The 24,989-nt window shown below is 53.3% G+C and overlaps 9 protein-coding genes across 9 annotated transcripts; 6 read left to right on the top strand and 3 right to left on the bottom strand.

The window, feature by feature from the left end:
- Positions 1-3,923: 3,923 nt before the first annotated feature.
- On the top strand, positions 3,924-5,281 carry BU25DRAFT_62584 (uncharacterized protein). Its single transcript, XM_033711973.1, has one exon. The coding sequence runs from the start codon at positions 4,139-4,141 to the stop codon at positions 5,195-5,197; it is 1,059 nt and encodes a 352-aa protein (XP_033561581.1). The 5' UTR covers positions 3,924-4,138; the 3' UTR covers positions 5,198-5,281.
- A 732-nt stretch (positions 5,282-6,013) lies between these two features.
- BU25DRAFT_469152 (Las1-domain-containing protein) lies at positions 6,014-7,988 on the top strand (the record flags this gene model as incomplete). The annotated part of the gene is made up of 4 exons (XM_033710749.1): positions 6,014-6,409; positions 6,469-6,611; positions 6,875-7,823; positions 7,893-7,988. The coding sequence occupies exons 1-4, from the start codon at positions 6,284-6,286 to the stop codon at positions 7,986-7,988; spliced, it is 1,314 nt and encodes a 437-aa protein (XP_033561582.1). The 5' UTR covers positions 6,014-6,283.
- Positions 7,989-8,133: 145 nt separating this feature from the next.
- Positions 8,134-9,631, bottom strand: BU25DRAFT_410995 (mitochondrial carrier). The gene is made up of 4 exons (XM_033706440.1): positions 9,426-9,631; positions 9,299-9,373; positions 8,498-9,245; positions 8,134-8,449 (listed from the first exon to the last, which is right to left on the bottom strand). Exons 1-4 carry the CDS (start codon positions 9,440-9,442, stop codon positions 8,354-8,356), a joined length of 936 nt encoding a protein of 311 aa, XP_033561583.1. The 5' UTR covers positions 9,443-9,631; the 3' UTR covers positions 8,134-8,353.
- A 231-nt stretch (positions 9,632-9,862) lies between these two features.
- On the top strand, positions 9,863-11,032 carry BU25DRAFT_421819 (WD repeat-containing protein-like protein; the record flags this gene model as incomplete). Its single annotated transcript, XM_033708114.1, has 2 exons — positions 9,863-9,961; positions 10,016-11,032. 2 exons carry the CDS (start codon positions 9,863-9,865, stop codon positions 11,030-11,032), a joined length of 1,116 nt encoding a protein of 371 aa, XP_033561584.1.
- A 1,426-nt stretch (positions 11,033-12,458) lies between these two features.
- BU25DRAFT_62856 (uncharacterized protein) lies at positions 12,459-14,281 on the top strand. Its single transcript, XM_033711977.1, has 2 exons — positions 12,459-12,748; positions 12,799-14,281. Exons 1-2 carry the CDS (start codon positions 12,686-12,688, stop codon positions 14,107-14,109), a joined length of 1,374 nt encoding a protein of 457 aa, XP_033561585.1. The 5' UTR covers positions 12,459-12,685; the 3' UTR covers positions 14,110-14,281.
- BU25DRAFT_62828 (uncharacterized protein) lies at positions 14,282-15,210 on the bottom strand. Its single transcript, XM_033711976.1, has one exon. The coding sequence runs from the start codon at positions 15,092-15,094 to the stop codon at positions 14,453-14,455; it is 642 nt and encodes a 213-aa protein (XP_033561586.1). The 5' UTR covers positions 15,095-15,210; the 3' UTR covers positions 14,282-14,452.
- Positions 15,211-16,130: 920 nt separating this feature from the next.
- BU25DRAFT_62975 (uncharacterized protein) lies at positions 16,131-18,742 on the bottom strand. Its single transcript, XM_033711978.1, has 3 exons — positions 18,480-18,742; positions 18,247-18,420; positions 16,131-18,190 (listed from the first exon to the last, which is right to left on the bottom strand). Exons 1-3 carry the CDS (start codon positions 18,589-18,591, stop codon positions 16,281-16,283), a joined length of 2,196 nt encoding a protein of 731 aa, XP_033561587.1. The 5' UTR covers positions 18,592-18,742; the 3' UTR covers positions 16,131-16,280.
- Positions 18,743-20,787: 2,045 nt separating this feature from the next.
- Positions 20,788-22,829, top strand: BU25DRAFT_63042 (Myo-inositol-1-phosphate synthase). The gene is made up of 2 exons (XM_033711979.1): positions 20,788-21,806; positions 21,861-22,829. The coding sequence occupies exons 1-2, from the start codon at positions 21,103-21,105 to the stop codon at positions 22,768-22,770; spliced, it is 1,614 nt and encodes a 537-aa protein (XP_033561588.1). The 5' UTR covers positions 20,788-21,102; the 3' UTR covers positions 22,771-22,829.
- Positions 22,830-23,136: 307 nt separating this feature from the next.
- BU25DRAFT_342003 (uncharacterized protein) lies at positions 23,137-24,803 on the top strand (the record flags this gene model as incomplete). The annotated part of the gene is made up of 4 exons (XM_033702888.1): positions 23,137-23,265; positions 23,314-23,824; positions 23,913-24,472; positions 24,573-24,803. The coding sequence occupies 4 exons, from the start codon at positions 23,137-23,139 to the stop codon at positions 24,801-24,803; spliced, it is 1,431 nt and encodes a 476-aa protein (XP_033561589.1).
- Positions 24,804-24,989: the final 186 nt, after the last annotated feature.

Genomic DNA, 24,989 nt, shown 5'->3' on the forward strand with positions numbered 1-24,989 from the left:
TGTGCATGCAGTGACACCTTACTTGCAGACGTCTGTTGAATCTGCGCGTCGTAGCGAGGACTGTCGTGTTCGTCGGCTGGGCGTTCCTAGCAGCGGCAGGTTACGGCCAAAACAGTAACCTTGTCAGAAGCCTCGTGTTTGAGGACCATGGGAGAGACCCATCAAGTTGTGCAAGAGTGCAAGCCTTCTTGTTACGTTCCACGGTGTTTGCCGACGACCTAGCAATTTTGTTGGGCCCTGTTGATTGTGACGATCCCAGCCCTGGAGGCATTCAAAGCGGTGACATTTGCACAAGCACGAAGGACAACATCAAGGCGCCGACTGTCCGAGGGGAGTGTTGATCAAGACTGTCAGGAGAGACCTGATTGGTTGACTCGTTCCAACGTCGAACAGGCCCAATGCGCAAGTCGAAGCTAATCCTTACATCAAGGGTAAAGTCCAGCATGACCCACAGAACAATTCATGGTGTTTTGATATCACCCTAGGCGCAGTCTAGAACACGCATTGTGAGCATCAGCTCCTAGCTAGGATCGGCAACACGCACATAGAAGCTAGTGATCCACTTTTTTCTCTTACTGTTTCCACACCACCTGCTTCAGAGCATGTCGCTGTATCGGGAACGGAGGTAGGCGTATCTATGGCAAAGTTATATGTTCGATGTAAAGTGTCACGCATAATCTGGAGAACTTGAGCGGCTCCCAGATGATACATAATACCCAATATCTTTCAAAGTTGCGGAACTCAGGTCCCTCGCGCTAAGAAAAGAAACCTTCTTGACCAGCAAGTGTTGGAGACGACGAACCGACCACAAGGGATGGCGAACTGGAACTGCCTCCTGCTACTGGCTAGCACTGCCGCAAGCAGCCTTTCTTTTGCCAACAGTCGTCCACGATGCGACGCCACGTTCGGACCCACTCGTCTCGTGGCACGGTGAAGAATACGTCATGAGGGTTTCTTTCCCGCGTTGCAGACTGCCGGACGGAGACTTGTCAGAGATGCGCAGCGCTTGGCTCGAGAGTCAACGCACGCCTGCAGAAAGCGGATCCCTGGAAATTGAACGGCTGGATGCACTTCGCAATCTCGATTGGTTGAACCAACAAAATGCATCGCATCACCATGATAGTCATCTAGTGCATATCTGCAGGCGTATTGTGATGACCTTGTTTGTGTGATGTCTGGTTGCGCCCGCGTCGAGCTGGCAACCCACGGTAAGATGCAAATCAGAGTCTGCTGCGGTCTGCTACCGTTCGTAGAGATTTACAAATGAAATCGACCATAAAGCGTGCAGGGTTAAGAGCCGGCGCTTACAAGGACACGGTTTGTCTCGTGATGCAAAAGGTGGGACGACCGCATTACAATCTTCCATCAAAAGCGGCCGAGGCCGACTGCTGCAACCATGCCGACTACTGTAAGTGTGATACGTGGGATATGGTGAAGTACGGGGCGCAAGGCATCTCATTGGTGCATTACGAAGAATTTAAACGAGGGAAGGTCGAGGCTGGCATGCTGTCAGCATCTGTGGTCACCAAGTATGTGGCGCATGTTTGTGGCAGTTTTGGAGATTGACTGATGGGCCACAGGTCGTGTCTTACGCTCGACCTTTCGTACGATGAATGTGTGTGACCAAAGTGTTTATTGGAACGCGTCAGCCTAAAGGTAACCAGTACTGGGACGCTCTGCTGCGACTAGATGGACATTAGTGATGCAAATCAAGCGCAGTTATGATGGTCATCCATGCATGGCCACACTTGTGGTTACCACACCCCCTTCTGGCGGCAAGACACCAGCCCCCTGACATGGCCCGGTTCGTTTGAACCGCCAAAACCATCCTTGCGCCCGCGTTGGACCGCTGTCGATCATTTAGGCGGGATGCTATCAGGGTTCTCGGCGCTTCGGCTGCATCTGCTCAAGCCACGCCCCGGGGATTTCTCGTTATCGAAAACGGTATTGCTGTTTCGGGCCTGGTCACCGTGGGGTCGTTTAAGGACGCCTTGGTGGCCTTTTTTTTTTTCTCCCGCTGAGATTATTCTCAACCGTCATCGTCGCCGAGGCAGATAGTGGCAGGGTCGGTCAATAATAGCGGCAAGCTGCATCTTGAAGAATGGTCCACAAGCTGCTTTGTCACTGAGGCGCAGCCAGGCTTTCGTCGCAATCTACTGAATGCAGCGCACCACATCGCAACAATCGGAATCAATATACCTACCTTAGCGACGGTGTTCGACTGTTAATGTACAAATGGCTGCCTATAATTATCAGCTCCTCGCCAAGTACCGTATATCAGTTGCAGACCGAGGACTATCGAACATAGATCCACCAGCAAAGGGAGCTTGTCGACGATGTTTCGCGTCTGCCGTGTCTTGATTCAAGACGCGGCTGAAATTCTAGTTTCGTCTGCTTCGTGTGCATCCCCGAGCGAATATGGCCGGTGGCTCGGTGTCAGCAGCCTGCGTATGGTTTCAAGAGCTCGGTGATCCACAGCGATGGTGAAGTGGTTCTCTTATCCATCGCTGGCTAACTAAAACAGGCATACCAGGTTTGCCAGTCACATAAGGGGTGCCTGGGCGTCCGCAGTGACGGCACACGCTCCCATGTTGAAGGGTGGATCATCAAGGGGTGAAGCGGGTGCTCACGGCTGGGTGCTCAGACTGCCTTCAGGCGCCTGTAGGTGAGGCTGATGGCATGCGTATGCGCTGTGCCGGGTGAATGTGATGTGTTAATTGCTGCAATCTCCGCTAAGGTGCTGCCCGTTGGCTGTGTGACTTCAGCGGATGCAGATGTCGATGCTGCATGCATCCTAGAAGGACCCATGTCATGCTTCGCTGTCTCGTTGCAAGTGAGCACTGGCAGGGACGAGCTGGTTGCATGTCGATTTCTGGAAGGCGTTCGGCTGCAAGGTGGCCAATAGTGTTAGCGGAGCTGCGCCCACCCCGGATCACGCTTGGGTACCCATGGGCCAGCAGCTTGGTTTGTCGGCGGCACGCGCAACCAGGCAGGAGGTGCTGGGTTGCGGGCGTGGTGGAGAAATGCACTCCCTGACAGTGAGTAATGATTGGTCAAGCGCACGGGCCTTTCGTGAAAGAGACGTCGCAGCGCAGGGAGGCAACCTCGCTTCCCAGTCTTTTCCGATTCCGAAACTAGGTACTGCACCTGCTCCCACCAAAGTTTGACTTTTCATCGGCCCCCTGATTTGGCGACTGGTGATGGCGCCCAGCGACACGGCTTCCGCTGAAATATGCACCAACAATCTTGTCCCATCAGCAGCAACATCGTCTACATGCGATTGGCTTGGCCCAGCCGTCTCCGTCTCGCCCAGCGTTCTTCCACTAATTGTGCATCGTTGCTGGCGTGGCTAAAACATGACGCAGCCGACGCTGTAGTCGCCATGCACCATCCTTCCTTCGTTGAACATGAATCTTCAGGGCTAGCAGACCGCCTGGAGGACCCCCATGCACACGACACTCCACCTTGGCTCGGACCCAGCTGAGTCGCAACTGTAAGTTCATCCTTCCGGAGCCTAGTCGCACTACCGCACTGTACCGTCACCTTTGTGGGTGCGGTAGCTTCCCTTGCTTGCTGTCTCGATGAGCCGGTCAACCTTCGCTGCACGGTTGCTCCGTTGCGCCATGATACAATGGTACCCGCCCTCGTCGAGTGCCTTCCTTGTCCTATGATTTGGTCGTTTCCCACGTTACTTTTCGTCGCCTGCATCCCATGCTTTGGGTCATCGTTCCAGCCGTGCCACTCGGCCTAGTCGTCACAGCGCTCCCTCACCGAGCTATCTGTTGGTAGCTCCGTACGAAGTAGTCAAGAGGTTTCCGCTCCTTGTCTGCTTCCATTCCACTTTTAGTATTTCTTGAGTTTCCACTAGCCTAGTCCTGGCATTTCTTGTACAGACCATGACTTGTGCCGCGACGTTGTTCTTTCTCAATTTCCCCATATATCCTACCTAATTCATCCACACCTCTTGGCACTCCATATACCTTTGTAGTTCCCCCCATGTTGGGATGCTCAAGCCGGACAAGGGCAACTGCAATGTATACGACTGCTCGATAGCAAACCTACGCAACCCATCTCGACATACAACAACCTCATTTCTACGATTCCTGATATTGTGCTCACTAGCACATACGCACTCATCATGTCCGCCCATATGTACAACTCACAACTTCCACGACGGACGTCACGAAGCTCAGGCACTCAACCGTCTCGTTCTTCACGCATCGAAAAGCCAAAGAGCCATCATAACAGCCCAAGGACCATGGAGAGGAGAAAAACAACTACAGAGCCCAAGCTCTACGCAACACTAGACGACCACTACAAAATGATGTTTGGAATCGAGGACCCAGAAGAGGAGGTAGAAGAGCGTCCACAGCCGAGCAGGCCTGTAAGCTGGCACCCATCGTCAAACCAGTGGTTTGCACCACACTCGTCAGCATATGTAGCGTCTCCTTCGCAACAAGAATGGTCCTGGCACGCACCTTCTAGGAACTCTGGCCATGGGTCTGATTTCTACTCTCTGTCTACACGAAACTCCATGTATGACTCGAACACGAACTACCAGACATATCCAGCCGGATACGGGATGCACAGAGGATCGGACGAGTCCGACTACAGCTGGCAAGGGGTTCCCCATCAGCCACAGTCCTACGCTCACTCCGCTCTCAACACTCCCACTACTGAGCCCCTACCTTGGTACCTACAACAGTGGGCTCAGAAGAACCAATCTTTCATGGACTCGCAAAATGGATCCGCAGAATTCTTGCCCATCCAGCACCCCTCAGATCATGACGACCAGATGGATGTAGAAGACGATGGCAAAGAGCTAGTGGGCATGGGCCTGTACGATGCCCCTGACCCAACGTCATCGTGGGGAGGCCTTGTAGAGGCCACAGGCAAAGGCCTAAAGCTCGAGGAGACCTGGCAGCCACCTGAAGCTGAGGAAGATGATGACGAGGATGACGCAAGCTCAGAGGGCAGCATCGAGGAACCTTCCCCACCACTGCCGGCAACCAACCCGCAGAGCCAGCAACTGCAGCTGCCAGTTCATGTCAAAGCACAAACTCCTGGCAGCATGGAAGGCCAAAGCTTCTTTTTTGACGATGATGAGACAGTGTCGAAAGAGTGGTGGTTCCAGCAGCTGAAGCAGCCCAACATGCCAGGACAGGACGTTGGACTTGGGTACGGCTGGCTTCGTTGAACACCACCTGTACTAACAGTTTTGAGTGGTTTCTAGATGTACAACAGGGCGTTTGAGCGATTCAATTCGGGACATAGAACCTTTTACAGATACCCCTTGCCTTCACGGCACCACATCGCTCGATAAGAGGTCAGATGAGTTGTACATTGTATACAACATAACACACAATGAGAAGCACAAGTCAAACTCTATCTTACCGTCTTTTGACTCCAAATCGCCGTGAAGACATGATCAACATCAGCTCCACAATCCCCTTCAACAGTTTTTTGTACCTCGCGTTCGCAAAGTCAAAGCTAATCTCACATCGGCGTCATCTCCCCGTTCTCCACTCAGATCCCAACCGTGGCAAGCATCCGGGACGCTCACGGACATATCCCCGCCGCAGGGCCACTGCAACGCCAGAAGGAATCACAGCAGTACGAGCACGCCAAAACCAACCATCAACACGACAAGCTACGACCTTTGACTTCTGCCGCATGCGTCTCATCAACTCAAAAGCGACCGATGCACCGCCGTGGAAACGCTGCTTGCGAAATGCCGTTTAAGTTCGTGTATGTCACTGCAGGCGATCTCGGGCTCCGCCGTACCCGCCTCTGATTCATCATCCACAATAGCACCTGCGCGCAGCAGCGAGTTAGTGCAAGTTCAAAGTGAAACCTTGTGCGCCTTGCACCGAGGCACACCAGCATCACGCGTCAGCAGACATCCGTGCCACGGTCCTCGCACGGCGACTATGGTAGCCCGCTTCCCTAGCGCAGCATCGACCGAAATAAAATTTGGGAGCCACACACTAAAAGGAAAAAAAGGTTCCAGAAACCCCGTGTGCCGGGACGCCTCATTTGCGCTGGGGCGAGAGTCGAAGCAGAAGCCCTGTCACGGTTTTGTGAATGTCTCCAAGCTGTGCTATCGATAAGAAAGTGTGCTCGGTAGATTTTTTGACCAGACGCGAGCTCACGTGCACGACTATCGCAGTGAACGAAAACCGCGTTAGCCTGCGACCATCGCCCCAGCCAATCCCAGTAGGGATACGACTATTGCACGCCCTGAAGCAAGTGAGATAAACCGTTGCGAGCTGGCTCAGCTGTTATGGAGACGTACACGCATTTCGTTGTTACGCCGTGGCGCAATAGTCAAGAGCTGATTCGGCTTCGGCGAGACCTGTATAGACTCAACGATGACAACGTTGATAGAAGACAGGGTGCGGTGAACAAGGTTAGTAGGGGATGGTGTTAGACGATAGACAGTGAGTACGGAGGGCTGATGAGAGGTAGGTTTTGGCGTGGCGGGCGAGGAAAGAGAGTCTACCATTGCTGCTAGAATCGACAGCAGATATCGTCGACGTGATACTCCAAGATGAGAGCCGTGGGTTGAAGCACAACACGTGCAGGTTGCTCTACGCAACTGTTATATCGAGGTAGGATATGATTGTTGCCCTTTGTCCCATACTATATCACCGTTGTTAATATCATCTTCCCACATCCTGTCAATCTCGTTCCAACGTTCGTTTAATACCGACTGCGTCAACCTTGAAACTCTCATCAATCCATCTGGTTCTGCTCGGCCTCCCATCGTATAAAGGACGTATTTTCCTCGTTCTCCAGTCAGTCAGACAAATACTAGTCTTCATTCAAAAGCCAGATCAATCACCTTCCACGCTCTCTCCTGACACCCACGCAGATTCATAACCGGCTACCTCGACACCCAAATCGACCTAGCCCGTGACCGCCCCTCTTGGTTCGCACCGGGCAAATTTCTCCAACCACCCTCTTCCCTCCTCGAAGTGCGCCACTGCATCGTCCACCGGCACATGCCCTCGCTGGCCGAGCTCAAGCGTGCTGTTCAAACAGCTCTTGATTGGCTATGGGAGTGGTACTGGTCGCACCTCGAAGCCGTGTTTGCCCTCCCATCTGCCAACAATGCTGATGATGGGGAGACGGGGGTGGAGAGCGGCGTGACGGACAAACTGCAGACGATTTTGAAGACGTATGTCAAAGGGAGGAAACAGGAGATCAAGACAAAGAGAAGGGGGGATCTGTGTACGGCGGCTAGCACCGCGCTATCAACATACACCCTCCGCTTCAGTCCGTCGGCCACCACACTGCCTTCAGCAACAACGCAAGATGCACTTCTCCGCCTCCTCGTCTCAGAAACCCAGATCCTGCCTGCAGATAAGAAGATTGGGTCCAGCATGTCCGGCGCCTTCCTGATATGGACACCTCTGCTTCTCTCCTTGTCCACCACAAACGCCACATTCTCCCCCGGCCTCCTCAACTCTATCCTCTCGGAGATGAACGATGCCGATAGAAGGATTGAGGAGAGGGAGGGCATGTGTGAGTGGGCGGCTCACATTCTCACTTCGGCAGAGTGGCGGGATGCGAGAGGGAGTAAGGAACGGGCGATGAGGGAGAAGGTAATGGGGGAGTGTTTGACGGAGTTGGGGGTGTGGAATTTGAGGCTTGCAGAGACGGTGGTGGGGAGTTTGGGTGAGGGGGAGGGAGAGTTGTGGAGGGCGATTTTGGATGCGAGTCGGAATGAGGGGGGTGGCGAGGGGATGGTGATTGATGGAGCTGAAGAGACGCAAGTGGCAGATGAGGATATGGAGGTAGAGGGGGGGGTAGAGGGGGAGGTTGAGAAGGTTGTTGAGGCGGTGCCGGTGGAGATTGAAAAGCCGATACTTGCTCTTGAGCCCAGTGAGGCCGAGGAGAAGATTAAGGGGCCGCAGAAGGTGGTTGGTTTGTGGAAGCCGAAGCCTATTGGCTGGTTGTCTGAAGGATGGGATGAGGACGCTTGAAGGTCAAGCTCTACAGTAGCCAAACAAGCCGGGTACGAACGCGTTCGACTGAAATATGGGAGGCCTTCAAGCCAAATCTGAAGGCTATCCGCAATCAGATAAAGTGGTAGAAGATTACAAAAACCTCTGCAAATATTGTAGAGCATTTGCATTCATGCTGAGGCCCTCTAGCATATGATGACTGAATTTAGAAAGGTCTTGGTCCTTGACAAATATCAACACCCCAAATCGAGCGCTTCCAAATAAACCGCTTTACCCCAAATAGACCCAGATATTGTATACCTTGATTGCACCGCCCAGACCGAACGCGCTATGCAAGTGGACGAACGTGGAAATGTTATACAGTGTATAGTTCGATTACAGGCTTAGATCTTTGCCTCCACGTGGGGGGAGACTCCTAACCGGTCTTCGACCTTGCGCATGATCTTGATTGTTTGTTCGGCGAGCGTAAGAGTGAGGATCTGGAGTCTGTTAGTATATGTGCTTATATGTTTTGATTGTAAACTCACTGTGTGAGGTAAGATCCTGGCCAAATGCGCGAAGTAGCCTTTGTACATAGCCATGATACCCTCTGTCTTGACTGTTCGGTACAGACAATCAAATGCAGAGCTGTACAGATTACCAGTCTGGTTATACATGCGCGACATGATGGTGTCCGGAGGATGCATGACGCAGCATACGACAAAGCCACTGGCTGTACTGCTGGCAATGTGCAAGGGCATGCCCTCTTCCATGCCAAGGTGCTTCACCAGCCGCCTCTTTGCAAAATAGTATGTTGGAAGCTGCACCGAGCTACCAAAACCTGTGCGCACCATCGCTGGCCCTACACCACGGTAGAGACCTTTTATCCCTTCGCTCGTGTAGATTTTGCGCATACCGTCGACGGCGCCTGTGTAGTTGTGCTGTGTTCCCACGGGCAGGAATGGCGAGTACGATTGCAAGCGTGTCTTGACGAGGAAGAAGGGCGAGCCAGCTGCAGCTCCGAGGATACCTGATGCAGCGCCGGAGAAGATATTGACGCCGAATGATTGTACTGTAGGATCGTGGTAAATCGCCTTCGTAACACCTGCTCGCAGAGGCTCGTAGAAACCTAATCGACAGCCATTGAGGGTCATCTGGTAGACATAGGCGCAGTTAATTCCTCGCAAAAGACCTCTGGGCCCTTCGTTCGAAAGGATGACTTTAACGCCATGGAATACGCCCTTGTACATCCGTGGCGCTGCCTTCTTCGACTGCAGCTCTCCTTGTAGTTGTAATCTAGACACTCATCAACATCGTCCTCCGCACGAAGACGGTGCATGTATGCGCACCTGATCTTGACCGTCTCGAATCCGTGGGTAACCGTTACCGCACCGCATGCTGCGATTCCGCCGGCAATGAACGACCTGGACGTGTCAACTTTCGCACGATACCGTCTGTGCTACCAGCGACTCATACCCCAGCGTTGTTGACATTTTGGCCCCTTTTGCGACAGCTCTTCAATATTCCCGGTTCCGGATTGGCCGTGCTCAAAGCTCCCTTTCACTCTGTGACGTATGGAAGTCCTTCCAGAGACCGTGAAGGTATTCAGAAACGAAAGAGAGTGGGGTGAGATAGTGATGGTGGCTGACGTTAGTCACTCTGAAGATTATCGTTGCGAGTGGTAAGCTCAGCATGAATAATCTGTAGATTTCCTATGGCCGAGGTCGGAGGAGTGATGCAACGCGCCAAGCTCCAGGGTCCACCAAGATGATCTTCGCTCTCCCGCGGCTTAACATTTCGATACTGTACGCGTTTGCTTGTGGGCACGCGGCGCGACGTGAATCACGTCTTGAGGAATATAATGCTGTAGAGCTTCTTTTAGGTCGCACATATAGCGCCTACCACTACGCATCATGGTGACTGGATCAGCGACGCCGGGCGCACCTCCCCCGCCTGCAGGGCCACCGACACAGAAAGTGGGCGACGTAATATCGAGCTTCCGGCCAGCAAGAGTGAGCTTCGATGCATGTCGCATCTGAGTCGCACTATACTAACAGGTCATCCAGCGCTTCAAGCCCGGCAGCTCAAGCACATCCATCACCTCTCTCGACTTTGATGATACAGGCGAGCTTGCCATTGTAGCACGCGATGACGACACCCTCCAGATCTACAACTGCAAAGAGGGCAAGCACGCCAAAGAGCTCAAGTCGCAGAAGTATGGCGTACACCTGGCGCGCTTCTCACATCATGCGCAGAGCATCATCTATGCCAGTACCAAGGTCGATGACACACTGCGCTTCCTGTCCACACACGACAACTCATACATCCGCTACTTCAAGGGCCACGAAGACACAGTGACTTCCATATCACTGTGTCCGTCGTCTGACACATTCATCTCCTGCTCAGCAGACAATACAGTCCGTCTCTGGAACCTACAGTCACCGAACCACGTTGGTCGACTGAATCTCCACAAACCTTACCTCGCTACCTACGACCCCTCTGCGACAGTCATCGCAATTGCCTCGGCAGCTACCCAGTCCATACTGCTCTACGATGTGCGCAACTACGACAAGCCACCCTTTGCAAGCTTCGACCTGCTCGAGCTCGAGCAACGATTCCTCGGCGGACAGAAGGGCGAGTGGACCAAGATCGAGTTTACCAACGACGGCAAGAGCTTGATCATCGCAACAAATGGCAGCGGCCACTTCGTCCTCGACGCTTTCTCTGGCGACATCACACACTTTTGCTACCGCAAAGGTGGATCCTCAGGGCGGCTTACACCCGGCGCGTCGAGTCCAGGCCACAACTCTCACAAGTCGAATGGCAACACTCCTGCTGTTAGTCAGGGAGATATATGTATCACACCAGACGGTCAGTACCTGGTTGGTGGCAGTGGCGAGGATGGTCTTCTCGTGTGGGACATCTCGAAACCACCGGCGCCGAACAATGTACTGGAGCCCATTGAGAAGCTGCCTGGACATGGACGAGCGGCTGTTGTAGGCTACAACCCCAGGACGAACCTGTTGGCCAGTGCGGACCGCGATCTGTACTTGTGGCAGCCAGATCCGGACCTGATGATCTGAGACGATACCGATTGCAAACACATCGATCAGAAGTAACCATAGGATATACCGCAACTCTCTGCACAGCACATGAGCTGTACGGAAGGACGTCCAGGGGAGGAGGTAGTCAGATAATCAAGTGACTCGGTATACTTGATGATGCCACCCCACAAGACGAGAACATTTCTAGAAAAGTGCATTTGATTGCACAAATAGGCCATGAAGAGTGACAGAAGCTTTTCACTACCGGGCGTTGACACCGCAACAGAGCAATGCAGTGCATGCCATATACCCAATAAAACCAATCCTGTCATATACAACGTCTTCTCACCTCCCTCTTCAACGTTCCTGCACATGAAGAGCTAGCTAACTCGCTCACACCACAGGCAAACTCTAGACCACCTCCCATCACAACCCCACAGCCTTCAGTCACGAATCGGCCTGTCGCCATCGGCGACCCGTATGTCGCAAACCGGATTATCGCACGTTGGCGCGCTCAGCCGCGATGTCGACATCGGTTGGTCGGGCTGCAGCGTCGTTTCGTTCTGCAGTGTTGCTCCACCATATTGCTTTTTCGTGCGAAAAACCACCTGCTCACGTTGTCACATGCATGGTGGCGCTGAGCCTCACGGTGACCTATTTCAGAGAGGCTATTGGAGACGCTGCGTGTCAGATGCGAAGTGCAGAGCAGAGTGCAGGTCAGAGGTTTTGGGTGCAATGGTTGGTTGATGCTTGGTCGTTCGCAACGCGCCGTACTCCGTCTGTTCAAGTCTGCATCGAAATGCAAGGTTAGACATCGTTTGTGTGATCGCTGTGAGTATCTCCAGAGGTATTGATGCACCAGCAACGGTGACTTCACGAGCATGACAGTCGTACGTACCATGTACGAAGTGGCTTAATGCTCAGATGTCATCGTTGGTCAAGAAGACTCGCGATGTCCTGATCGGCGCAACTGGCAGGAGCGAACAAGGATCTGCGGAAAGCTACTTCCAAGCCTCACTTTGCGCCACCTTCACTCTCAATGCGCTGGAGACATTCTCCGCGCAGTCGTTTCATATCGCCACATGCGCGATTTGAGTTGCTTGACAGGAACAGGGTACAGTGATCCTTCGCCGCCGAGACTTCAGCAGCCTCATCAAACCTCCTTGAAAGTAACAGATCATCTTGGGCAAGCCCATGCAAGTGGAGGGCGTCCAGACGCGATGGCGGACAATCACTGAGCACGTTGTCCAATGGTATTGGACAGAGAGCAAAAGGGAGCTGACAATGCATGGTTCTCCGCATTTTGTGCCCAAAGCGTCGGGTCAGATGAACCGCCTCCTCAAGAGAACACCGCTTCCTCGCTGAGAGCAATTGCTAGCTTTCACAACTGAAATACCTCCATGACACCACAGCATCGCGGGCAACGCTAGATTATGCGACCTAGGCACTTTCTCCGCTCTAGACGTGGCACGCACACCTCGACACCGCGACATCTGGTCTCGTGATCCCTCCAGGAATTCCAACGGGGCCATACAGGACAGCTGAACACACTCCCTACACCGGTGCACTCCAAGGAACATACTTCACCGCTACACTAGCCTTGGCATAATCTTTGAGTGCATTCGGCAGTGACATTTCGTACCACGCCTGCACTTACCAGTGATTGAACCTCCTCCAGCAAGCTACGCGAGCATGCCGAATTGTTTGCCCAGCCATATTTCCCATTCAAGACGACACACAAAGTTGGGCAACGGAGGATGACACACACCGAACCTTTACGCGGTCCTGGAACTGAACGCCTTCAGTCACCAATCCCTATGCTAGATCTAGCACAGCCAACAATTCCTTTCGAAAGACCGCCGCTTCCTGAAATGGGGCTCATCTTCCTGCCAAGACCGTCCCTACCAGATTCAAGGAAGCGTGGCAGAGCAGCTGCGAACATTGATGGCGAACATTCATGTACGCAAAAGAAGAAGCGTAGACTCAGGCTGTTCCTAATCACTTCTCGCCTGTCACCTCAGTTCTCCCACCCAGCAACCAACATCGTCGACAGAGGGAGCTCCAAGATTGCTGTCTGGGCAAAGCAAAAAGCCCTCGGACGGAATATTCTTCGTAAAGCCGCCATCCTGAACCGCATCCGCCGTCGTGCCGTCTCAGCACGGGAAGCAGTCTCACGTGGACGCCTACTCGTCGAGCAAGAGAAGGAACAGCATCAACTTGAGATGGCACGTCTGACCTTCCACTACGGCAGTATTGACACCTACACTCGGCCTGTCCACTCGCAGACACAATCAGTGCCATCCTCCGCGGCGGTTCGAAACGGGTGTCACTACCTAGTCTCCGGCTCTCTCACCGGCCCACCGTCTGGCTCACCGACCACCTCCAGAAGCCCTTCTCCCATCTTGATCTCTCCACCCCTGAATGGGCCTGGACACGATGCTTCATCGGAGTACAGGAGCCCAAACGCAGCATACGCGCTCTCACCACCGCGCGCTCAGTCCTCTACACGCACCTACGAACCACACCTACCCTCTCCTCTCGGCCTCTCCAATTACGACGCCTTTGACGTCGAGGACCTAGGCGCCAAAGACAATACACATACCGACCTGTACTCGCATTTGGATGACGATGACGAGGAAGATCGGTACTCCTATCTCTGGGACGAGTTTGAAGATGAGAGACACGGCAGTCCTTTCTCGCCGTCAGTCGCCACGAATGACTCCCGTACCACTGCGAAAACTGGCGCGAGTCAGGTGCTAAAGACGCCACCACAAGTGGCATACGATGACTTTGATATAGCAGAGTCACTGCTTAGTGGATTTGAAGAGGGCGATGAAAGCGTGAATTCGGTGTGGCCGAGTCCGTTTCTTGGCGCTGAAGCGAAAGCAACGACGAAAGGGAGTCGTGGTGCTGCGAGTCCGAATTTCCATGCGTTCGATAAGGGACCATTGGCTGTTCAGTACCCTGGTGCACCTGTCCCTTATTCAGAACAGACGCCTGTGACGACATCACCGGCTGTGTCACCGAACTTGGTGCCCGCATCGATGTCGCCTAACTTCCTGCCAGCCGACTCAACAGGGTGGCCAGAGTCCGTCAGGTGGGAAGAACGTGAGTAGATAGCTTCATGTAGGCAAACAAAGCTCCTGCTATAACACAAGCGACGTCCACAACCACAATCGTGGATCTACAGCGCTTGTACAGGGATATCGCAATTAAATGGTATCGTTCCATTCTCATCAAATACTCGTCCATCCCATAAAATACACTCACCAACGCCTTTTCCTCCAAATCCACCCATCATGCTCCTCCTTACACTTACCGTAGCAACTCGGTCTTACTACGTAAACCCAACACCATTAAGTATTTTGCCTCTGCACCATCGTCTCAAATACAAGCGACCAACGCCCCGCCATCGTGAGAAGACGGAGTCAGAGGAGGGCCTGGAGGCTCTGTCAAACGTTAGCACCATGGATCCTGAATCGAACATAGAAAACACTCACTAGGTGACGAAAGAGGAGGAGTGTACAGGTCTGAGTTCTCGTCAGGCCTGGCCTTGGGTGAAGGAGGCGGAGGCGGAGGTGGAGCATCTCCACGACCGAAATCGTTACGAGGAGGAGGAGGATGATGAGGAGGAGAGTGTGGCAAAAAATTGGTTTTACCATCACATTCCTCGGGCTTGGCCTTGGAAAAGGGCGGTGGAGGTGGAGGGGGCGTGTCTCCGCGTCCAAGCCGCTGCACATCGACAGCCTGATCACCCAACACGGGCACGGGAGGGAAGGGGGGATCATGACGCAGTGGGTTTTCACCCTCGTAACACTTGTCAGGCTTAGACTTGGGAGATGGAGGTGGAGGTGGAGGTGGGGGAGAGTCGCCGCGATCAAGCTTGAGGCAGATAACCTTCAGCAATAAGCCGATAGCCTTAACGAGCTCGTCGAGCTTTGCCTTTAGAGATATAGGCAGGACAGGTGGTGGAGAGTCGCCTGCAAGCTTCACTCCGATGACCTTGACGAGCGTGTCCACAGCCTCGAGAAGCTCAGTGGGCTTGTTCTTGGGAGAGGGAGGTGGAGGAGGCTTCAGACTCAATGTTAGCGCTGGAGGCATTCAGATCAATTCAATGACAACTTACAGGTGGTGGTGACGAACCACCTAGAGCCTCGCCCGTAGGGCTGTTGGGCGGTGGCCTGGGCTTTGAGCAACTTGTTAGCATTGGGCTGGAGGTATTCGCGGCATTGAACTTACAGGCGATGGTGGGTCGTCCCTGGCGAGCTGGTTTGTTGGAATGTGTACTGAAGTGGACATGTTGAAAAGGAACCTATACCGTTGTAGTCTATGTCTAAGGCTGAAATGAAGCGTGTAGGTATTTTTGATCCTTCCAAGAGATGCCGTCGGATACTTTGCGGGAAATTGTTGCTGTTGGTGTATAACTTATACCGGCGTTAAACCTGCTGCATATATACGTACTGCACTTCAATGTCAGCAAAGCTTGCAAGCCGTGAAGATCGAGGAGCGTTCGTTGCATTCAACAAAGATGTGAGGATACTTCTTCTGTTGTTTGCTGCCGGTAAGGAGCAATCGCTGTTGTTGGGGCGCAAGGCGAGAAAGCTTCGGCAAGCATCGGTGGGAGTGTGATTAGCAAACGATCGCAATTGACCAATGACCCCGGAAGCACACAGTGTGTGATTGTCCGCTGATAAAGTCTGCAGTACACTCGCGTTAATCAAGGTCACTAACGAGGCGGTCAGGTCGATGAGACCGTGTGAAGTAGTGCGCAGCATATTGCACAAGACTGTTGCGGTAACAGAGGGATGCCAATCGTGAGGCGGTGAGACATAGCAAGGTTGATGTGGAGAGTGATCATGATATATTGTCAAGGGCCTCCAACTGGGAGGCTCGGTATTAGGTATGGTTATGTTATTACAGAGTTGTTCAGACGTCAGGTCGGAACTCATTGAGTTAAAGATATAGATGAGAACCCGGAGTGAAGCCATTCGTGGTCATCGAGAAGGGGTATATCCAGATACTTCCACGACCGAAATGCCCAAAAAAGGCCAAACAACGAAGTCGTAAGTATCGAGGCGCATACGAAAGCGCAACGAAGGATAGATATAACAGAAAGAAGGCTGCAAAATGCTGAGAACGGAGGCGGACTAGCCGGGTATCAGAATGAAAGTAGTCCAAAAAGAATGCTCATAACGACGCAGCGAACCAGAACGCTTACGTTACAACAAAGGAAATACTTAATGGGAACAATAAAGGAAATACTGATCTCTGTGAGCTTGGACTTCGCTCACATCATCATAAGTCTTGTTCGGCGCTTCTGCACATTTCGCGGGCGGTAGTCGCCAGGCCCAAGATAGTTCTGGCGTGGCGCTGCGGCTCGTTGGCCATGTCGTTCGCAAAGCTTTTGTCCGCCAACCTCGTAGTAGTCGGCGCTCAGTGGGATCCTACATGTAGAACATATGAAGCATCCGGGATGAAACTTCTCGCGTGAATCTGTCTCCAGATATTGTCCTTCGATACCGCGATTGCAGGAATTGCAAAGGGATCCATTGAGCTCGTGGTAGTGGTGCTCGCAGTATGGCGCTTTTTCGAAGACGTAAAATTCCGCGGTAGGGAAGCCGTCGCCGCATGTTCGGCAAACGAAACAAGACCTGTGGTAGCGTCCGGTGAGGCGACCCGAAGAATCTTTGACAGACTTGCCGAGGATGGGCTCGGAACAACCGCGACAATTGCCTTTACTTGCGGGCGCCGGCCTGCGTACCTCTGCTTGTCGTGGTCCAGATTCTGGGCTGCGTCTTCGAGGACTCTGAGCAAGGTTCAAGGCAGGATCTTGTGGCGCGGACTGATCTCTCGGGCGTCCCTCGAATGACCCACCTAGCTGAATGGCAGGATCCATTGGGGACTCTGGTGCACTAGGGCTTGGAAACCCTGGTGACAAGATTTGTGGAATTGGTTCAGATAGGTTCGGACGTGTGTAGCTTGCAGGCGCTCGTCGGCCTTGCGTTTGAGAAGGAGGGGGCCTTGATTCGGCGTAAGAAACGGGACTTGCGATTCTCTGAAAGCTCTCCTCTGCAAGATAGTCCGAACGGCTGATCTTGGAGACATTGCGCGAATGTCCGGCCTCAGAGCTGGGCGGACTTGATCGAGAGCTTGCAACGCTTTGTGTGGTATAGCTGGCGTACGAGTCATCCGATAAACCTGAGTCAGACGGTGTGTGAAGGGCACCAGATGGTGTATCGATACTGTAGTTGGTTGTGACTGGCGGTGGTGGTTGCAATGACTGCGGAGGTCCAGGGTCCCTGCGTGAGTCTGCCTCCGATGCTGTCTGACTAGGGTTGCGTGAGGGAAACATGTTGTTGGATCGAGGGGCGAAGTCTGAGGTTTTGTACTCAGCGATGTTTGCTGGAGGCAGGTCTTTCTCGGAAGGTCTCCTTGGTCGCGGTGGTGGCCCTTTCCTTTCCTGGCTTTCCTTGTGGAGCGGGTATGTCTTCGACCTATCGTCTTGACTTAACTGCACCGGACGTTTAGCTTCATTCTGCAAACGCCCGAGGAAAGCGTCGATGCCTTCACTCTCTACAGCTGCAGCTGGTAGTGGAGGTGGAGGCATCGTTGCAGTCGGTCCCGATTTTGTTCGGCTGGTTAGTCCGGCGCTGCGGTTCGAGTACGCAGAAGCTCGGGATGTGCTTGACGCCAGCGATGTCCGTGATTTGGATCCACTACCAATACTCCGCAGGCTCCCCTGTGTCTCTGTTCTACGGTGCCCAAACGATGGTTCCTGCGAAGGCGATCTGGGCGCACTGGCTGTGCTTGGTCGTCGGCTGTCGAAGGGACCAGGCGCAATGTTGTCCATACGTTTTAAGACGTTCTCTCCACCATTTGTACGGGGGCTAAGGGGCGCAAAGAGGGGACTAGGTTCGGCGTATCGCTGATTGTATGTGGCATCGAGCCTATCACGGTCCTGTGGTCGTGCGCTTCGAGGCGTAGCTACTCGATTGGTGGGGAATCGAGGAAACGATGAGTCCATGTTGGAAGGGAAATCTGGCGAGGGCTGCGAAATAGAGGGCGGTACTGGGCTTGTTGCACTTCGATTCAGGGCGTAGGGTGACCTGGGAAGCGCAGAAGGCAGCGGAGAACGGCTTCTTGGATCGCTGTAATTGCTGCTCATCGGTGATGGCTCAATGGGCCGAAATGGTTTATCTAGCTTACTGAGCGGTTGTTCACAGGGAGTGTTAGAGGATGCAATGATGTCTTACTGGCTGCTTGTGAGTCTATCCTGGGCGGTGCCGGCATACGACTCGAGGAAGGTGCTTGACCCTCATACCGGGTGCTGAAGGATGGACCTCCAAAGGATGTAGCGCGTTCGAGCTTTGGCGACGTCGGTTCTGGGGCCGGCGCTTGCGGTTGGGCGGGTGAGGCTGTAGCTGGGCCTGAAGGTAGTCAGATATGTGAGCCTGAGGTAGATCAACCCCATATCTCTCCTACTTACTTGCTGTTGGGAGAGGAGCTTTGGCACAGACATGATCGGCCAGTTGTAAGATATCGATGTCAATCCCACATGATGAACATTTGATCATCGGCAATCCGCTCATTCGATCCATGTCGTGTGCGCTTAGTAGGCCTGGAAGGCCAGTACGATGGACGGTAGGCTGTGCTCTAGTGGGCGCAGCTGTTGTCCTTCACTTTCGACAATGTGATTGTTGGCGATGTTTCCACTGTGTTGACATGGGATGGAGCGTGAGATCCAAACGACAGAATCTCAAAGGCGCATGCGACCGCCGAGAAAATATCCCTGACTACCTCCAGGCTGTTTGATCTTCGAACACGACGGGTCCTGCTAAATCAGGAGAAGCGATGCGGAAATGGTGCTGGTTTAGCTCTGATCTGAGGACGGCAGCGGAGAAATGGTTAGCGTAGCACCAGTACCAGCCCGTTTGAGATTGAACAGCCCCACCAGCGACACTCGTAATGTTGGATGGTGTTCTGTTAAGGTGGTCTTGGGCAGGGGACTGATAATGAGGATGGAGCGAGGCTCGGACAAGCCGACCACACAAAGACGGCGACGCACAATAAGGCTGGACGAGCAATCAAAGACAGAAGCCCCGAGGACCAAAGACACGCGCGCACTTCGAGACCTTTCTGATGTCCTGCACGTAACCCGCGCGGTCCCTGAATCGTGGCGTTCCTCGACCTGCTGGGCAGCGCCATTGATTCGACGGACTAGCTTTAGGCGCGCACGGAGCGGCAGCTTGCAGAGTCAAGTGGTCCCTGAACGTGGAGCCAGTCGCAACACAGAAGCTATCAAATGCGTGATGAAACGAATCTCCGTCGAAATGTCTGGACGATGTCGCAAGTGCCCATGACGAAATTCTTTCGATTATGTGCAACCATCACACGAGGCTGCACTCGCGTGGCACCTGAGAACGTCGGATGGAGCGGTAAGGCCAGGTGGTACAGTACAGAGCCGAGTTGAGGCTTTGTTCGCCAGGTGTCCATGCGCAGGAGAACCATTCGACCCGGACATTAAGCCACCTGCTTGATTGGATCCTTCGTGCGCAGTTGTTGGGCACATGGCTTATTGGTGTGGACGTTCTGCTGATACAGCAAGAGTTTCTTGACAAACGTTCTTCCCCAATCGCTTGGTTGCTGAGACGACAACCTTGGATTCATGATGTTTCCTGCAATCCTCGAGTTTCGAACAGTTTGAAGTATGCCACACGGCTCTGGTCTCATCGTTTCGGAAACAACATCCGTCGCACGGACCGGTCGGTAAGCTTGAGTACTGATATGGAGATGGCCAGGAGCGTGTTGCTACATATAGCCGTGGGGACAGCGGACATTGGCCTCACAGAATACCTCCTCGCCCTGCAAAGGACTCTTCGACCACAGGATTGCTCACAGGCTGCGCTCGAAGCTTGTACACTGTCTTGTTACCTGCGGCTCGGCACGGCGTCGAACAGGCGACCATCAAGAATGGTTCTAGCCTTGCGCTGGTACGAATGGGGTGTCGTGTGCTTTGGTGGTGATGCTGAACGAGTCATCATCAAGATTTGCGGCAGAAGTTGGACCGTCCTGGCTCATCGCGAAAACATCCAGTAGAACGTAGAGATAGGAACGATCACTTCATATGCCTTGAGCCGTCGAGCGTTGATCTCGAACTGGTGGAGCGATGTGCACTGCGGTCCACTCGGCCACGCCCACCGCTCCTTTCTCGCGTCTAGTGCAAGTATACGCGGGGTACGATGGAAGAATTCGGACATCCAAAGAGTGGTAAACATAACCCTAACCACCACGCCCCACTGTCATGTCAGTGTCTTGACAGCTGTCAGTTCAGCGTAACTCGTCTTCCGTCCTCTGGCGTGTTGTCGTGTCCTCGCCGAGGTATGCTGCGTGCTCACCATCCCAAGTGCGGTTCGGTTTGCTGCACCGTGAAATTGAGAGTGATATCGGGCGCGGCGCGGAGCAGACAGACGGAGAAACTCACGATACCATTGGCCTTCTAGGAACTGTCACGGGCTACGGCGGCATGAATTGGCTCAAAAAGTGGAACGCACGTCGAAGAAGCGGTGGGCGTCGTCGCTGCCCGGCAGCATGCGGGTGAATTAGCTTGTTGTTATCGATAAGAGGCAGGTACGAGGGGAGGACGTATATAGAAGGTACGTCCCACACCTCAACATTACCACTCCACCGCAAAGTAAACAATCGATCGGCTACACCATCTCACAAACAACACAAAGCTCTCTCTCCAAATCCACCAACAAGTCACTCGGGCCATAGCCCAGTCGCCAAAACGTTTTCAAATCTTCTTTCCTCGTAAGTTTTCCCCACCATTCCGTATGAAGGCAGCCATGTCTCGCCGCCGTAGTCCTTTCATACTTTATTGAGCTATAAGTGGCTTGCAAAGTAGCCTTGAGTACCTCCCATGATTTCGAGGACCGCGAGCTTGCATCAGGCTACTTCTGCTGGTTGAAAGGATGTCAATAACAAAGCACAGCGTCCACAACCCATTCGCCGGCCGACGCACTTCTCCTTCTGGGGCAGCGTCGGATCTAGACTTCCGCAGATAAGTTCGTTGAGCCAACAAGCCAGTAAGAACACCTCAAGCGAACGATATGGCACCTCACGCCGAAGAAAGCGTCGGCCATGCGGATGGGTTTAACGTGCAGATGGCACCTACTAAGGATCTCTTCGTCGTCAACTCTCCAAATGTTGAATACACCGATGACACTATCAAGACTAAGTACACTTACCGTACCACCGACGTTACTCAGAATGCGGACGGTAAGTACGTTGCCGTACCCAAGGAGACTCTCTACGACTTCAAGGTCGACCGCAATGTCCCCAAGGTCGGTGTGATGCTCGTGGGTCTTGGTGGTAACAATGGAACTACTGTTACCGCTGGTATCATCGCCAACAAGCGCAACCTGGTGTGGGAGACGAAGGAGGGCAAGCGCGCCGCCAACTACTATGGCTCGGTCATCATGAGCTCCACGACCAAGCTCGGCGTCGACAGCAAGACCGGCAAGGACCTCCACATCCCATTCCATGATCTCCTGCCGATGGTTCACCCCAACGATCTCGTCATTGGTGGTTGGGACATCAGCGGCATGAACCTGGCTGATGCTATGGACCGTGCCAAGGTTCTTTCGCCTTCGCTGAAGATGCTGGTTCGCAAGGAGATGGCCGTCATGAAGCCGCTACGTAGTATCTACTACCCCGACTTCATTGCAGCTAACCAGGAGGGGCGCGCCGACAATGTTTTGGAAGGCACCAAGGCCTCGATGGCCCATGTTGAGCAGATTCGCAAGGACATTCGGTAAGTCGGTTCCGTGCTCAGCATGCATGACCCGGTCGCTGACAGAAACTCAAGTGAATTCAAGGCTGCTAATAGCCTCGACAAGATCATTGTGCAGTGGACTGCCAACACAGAGCGTTACGCCGACATTCTGGAAGGTGTCAATGATACTGCCGACAACCTCATGAAAGCCATTGAGTCTGGTCATGAAGAAATCGCTCCCTCAACTATTTTCGCTGTTGCTTCCATCCTGGAGAACGTTCCTTTCATCAATGGATCTCCTCAGAATACCTTCGTTCCAGGTGCTATTCAGCTTGCTGAGAAGCACGGCGCCTTCATTGGCGGTGACGACTTCAAGTCTGGTCAGACCAAGATGAAATCTGCTCTTGTTGACTTTTTGATCAACGCGGGTATCAAGCTCACCTCCATTGCAAGCTACAACCATCTTGGCAATAATGATGGCATGAACCTCAGCTCGCAGAAGCAGTTCCGCTCCAAGGAGATCTCCAAGTCCAACGTTGTGGACGACATGGTCGCTGCGAATAACGTCCTATACAAAGATGGCGAGCACCCCGATCACTGCGTTGTCATCAAGTACATGCCCGCTGTCGGTGATGACAAGCGTGCTCTCGACGAATACTACGCCGAGATCTTCCTGGACGGTCACCAGACAATCAGCCTGTTCAACGTCTGTGAAGACTCTCTGCTGGCCTCACCTCTGATCATCGATCTGGTGCTTGTTGCTGAGATGATGACTCGTATTCAATGGAAGGCCCACAGCGCTGGTGGCAGTGCCGCTGAGTACTCTGGCTTCCACAGCGTACTCAGCATCCTCAGCTACATGCTCAAGGCTCCTCTGACGCCTAGCGGTACCCCAGTTGTCAACGCTCTTGCTAAGCAGCGCGCTGCTCTCACCAACATCTTCCGCGCCTGCGTCGGTCTTGAGCCTGAGAACGACATGACTCTGGAGCACAAGCTGCTTTAGATTACCGGATTATTCGGAGGCGAGGCTTATGTGAGCATAACGAAGGTGATAGTTTGATGGAGGTTACGGAATTCGAGGTTTTGATTTGTCCAACTCTCTACGCTCTTTACCTTCTATATCAATGACAAGAGACTTCTTTGTCACTCGCGTGCCCATACTGCATCTGTTGTGAACGTCTCGCTTCATGGTTTTGTATTGTTCCAAATTTCTTGTTCATAAGGCGTCGATATTTCGTGGGTCCGGTCACATTGTTTGACCGACCTGAGGGTGCGCCTGCAGAAGGAAGGCGCGCTTCTTCCATCTCAACCTTACTCACGTCACAACCCCTCACGACTCACTAATGCCACCACACCGCTACAGCCTGCCATGCCGACATCCTCATCCATACAATCCTACTTCACGTCTTCGCCGACCAAGAACAGCGATGGTTTCACCGCCGACGAGGTGCAGTCGGTCGTGCAGCCTGCAGGTGGATCTGCAGTCAACACATGGACTGTGTGTATCAGCGTCTCACCTTCGAGCCACCCAAACTGACTCCGACAGCCCACATTAGATTATGAAGAAGCTGATATGGGCTCTCTTGAGCCTGGCCCGCGCAACCTGATGCTCATAGGGCGCGTAGTCAACTTCTACGACGTGGCCAAGCCGAGCAAGCGTCACAAAGCTGCACAGGGCTACATCAAGATCATGCTTGCCGACGATACCGGCGTGCTCACCGTACGGCTCTGGTACGCTAATGCAGAGTACAAACTGCGCCTTGGACAGCTCATCACTGTCTGGACAGTACATATCTCGAACAGCTCGGAGCACAATGCACTTGCCCCAAACACTGCGCCACTCTTCACCACCATATTCCCTGAGGGCGAGCGGCACTGTCACCTCATGGTGCACGAGAACAGTGATGACGGGACACAGTTCAAGCGACCGTTCAACTGCAAAGACTCGAGGGCGCTGCCTAGTCTCATGACGCTGAGAAGCTTCACGGACGGCGGATATGATGTTGATGAGCCTAAACTGCTCGTGTGTGTGAAGAGCATCGGAGCAAGGAAACGCTGTATGTCTCAATGGCGTTATCATTTCAGCCCTGAGTACCGCCAAGCTGCCTCATTGTCTTTCTCTTCAGCTGACACTGTAACCTGTAGACATCAATCGAAACGGCACCACCTCCGAGCTGCTTACCTTAGGCATCTTTGACGACACAGCCGATGCCTCACTGACACTTTACTCCGGGCTTTGCGACTCTGCATCCTTCCTACAGACCTCCAAATCCGTCTTGCTAATCTCCAACCCAGGTTGGCGCATCGAAAAGACCGCCAAACTGTCGCTCAACGCCAACTCTCGTGTCGATATTGATCCAGATATAGGCGATGCCCGGCGCCTGCGTGCACTTGCCCAACGCCTGACCAAGAAAGAGCACGTCAATCCGCCCTTCCCTGTGATCGACGTATCTTGCTTTGAGGAAAGCCCTGTACGTGCGCTCTACAACTTCGCCGATATCGATGACTTCGCACGTATGAACCCACGTGAAGAGCTCCTAGGTTACGTTTCCTGCATCGTCACATCGCTCAACATCGTTGTGCCATACAAGCGCAACATGCTGCTGAGCGCAGAGTGCTGCGGTGTTGCAATCTTTGCGAATGCGACAAACACGATGTGCAAGCAGTGCGAGAAGGAGGTTGAGCTGAGAATTAATCCGAGGATCGTACGTGTTCAGCCCTCCTGCCTGAGTATTTGACTACCTTTTCGCTACCATATCCCCTCATTATTGAGAACATAGCCCAAAACTAACTCTTCGCGTGCAGCTTGGTCCAGTTCTTGACGAAACTGGACAGATTGGCAGCGGAAAGCTCGTCTTATCAGATCGCGCATGGGGAGAGCTCCTCGGTCGAACAGCCTCGCAGCTTGTCCACACGGATTTGGAAGTGCTGCGATACCTAGAGCAGCGGCTCTTATTCCTACGAGTCACGATGGGCTTCGCCTTGAAGCTGGAAGACGAGATTGGCAGGCTAGCTGTCTGGTGTGTGAAGAGCTGAGGATCGCAATAGGGACCCTCAACAACACGACCACCTGGACGTGTCAAGTTATGCCGGCTTGGCGCAGGCGATTTGTGTTGAGCTGTAGGGAAGCACCAGTCCCACTGCTAGGCATTGGTCGACAAGCTATGTTCGCCGAAGGACCCTCATTCTCTGGCGATGCATCACACGTGTGTTGGAAGTTTT

Source organism: Macroventuria anomochaeta, assembly GCF_010093625.1.
Source record: "Macroventuria anomochaeta strain CBS 525.71 unplaced genomic scaffold BU25scaffold_17, whole genome shotgun sequence".
Lineage (NCBI taxonomy): Eukaryota > Fungi > Ascomycota > Dothideomycetes > Pleosporales > Didymellaceae > Macroventuria > Macroventuria anomochaeta.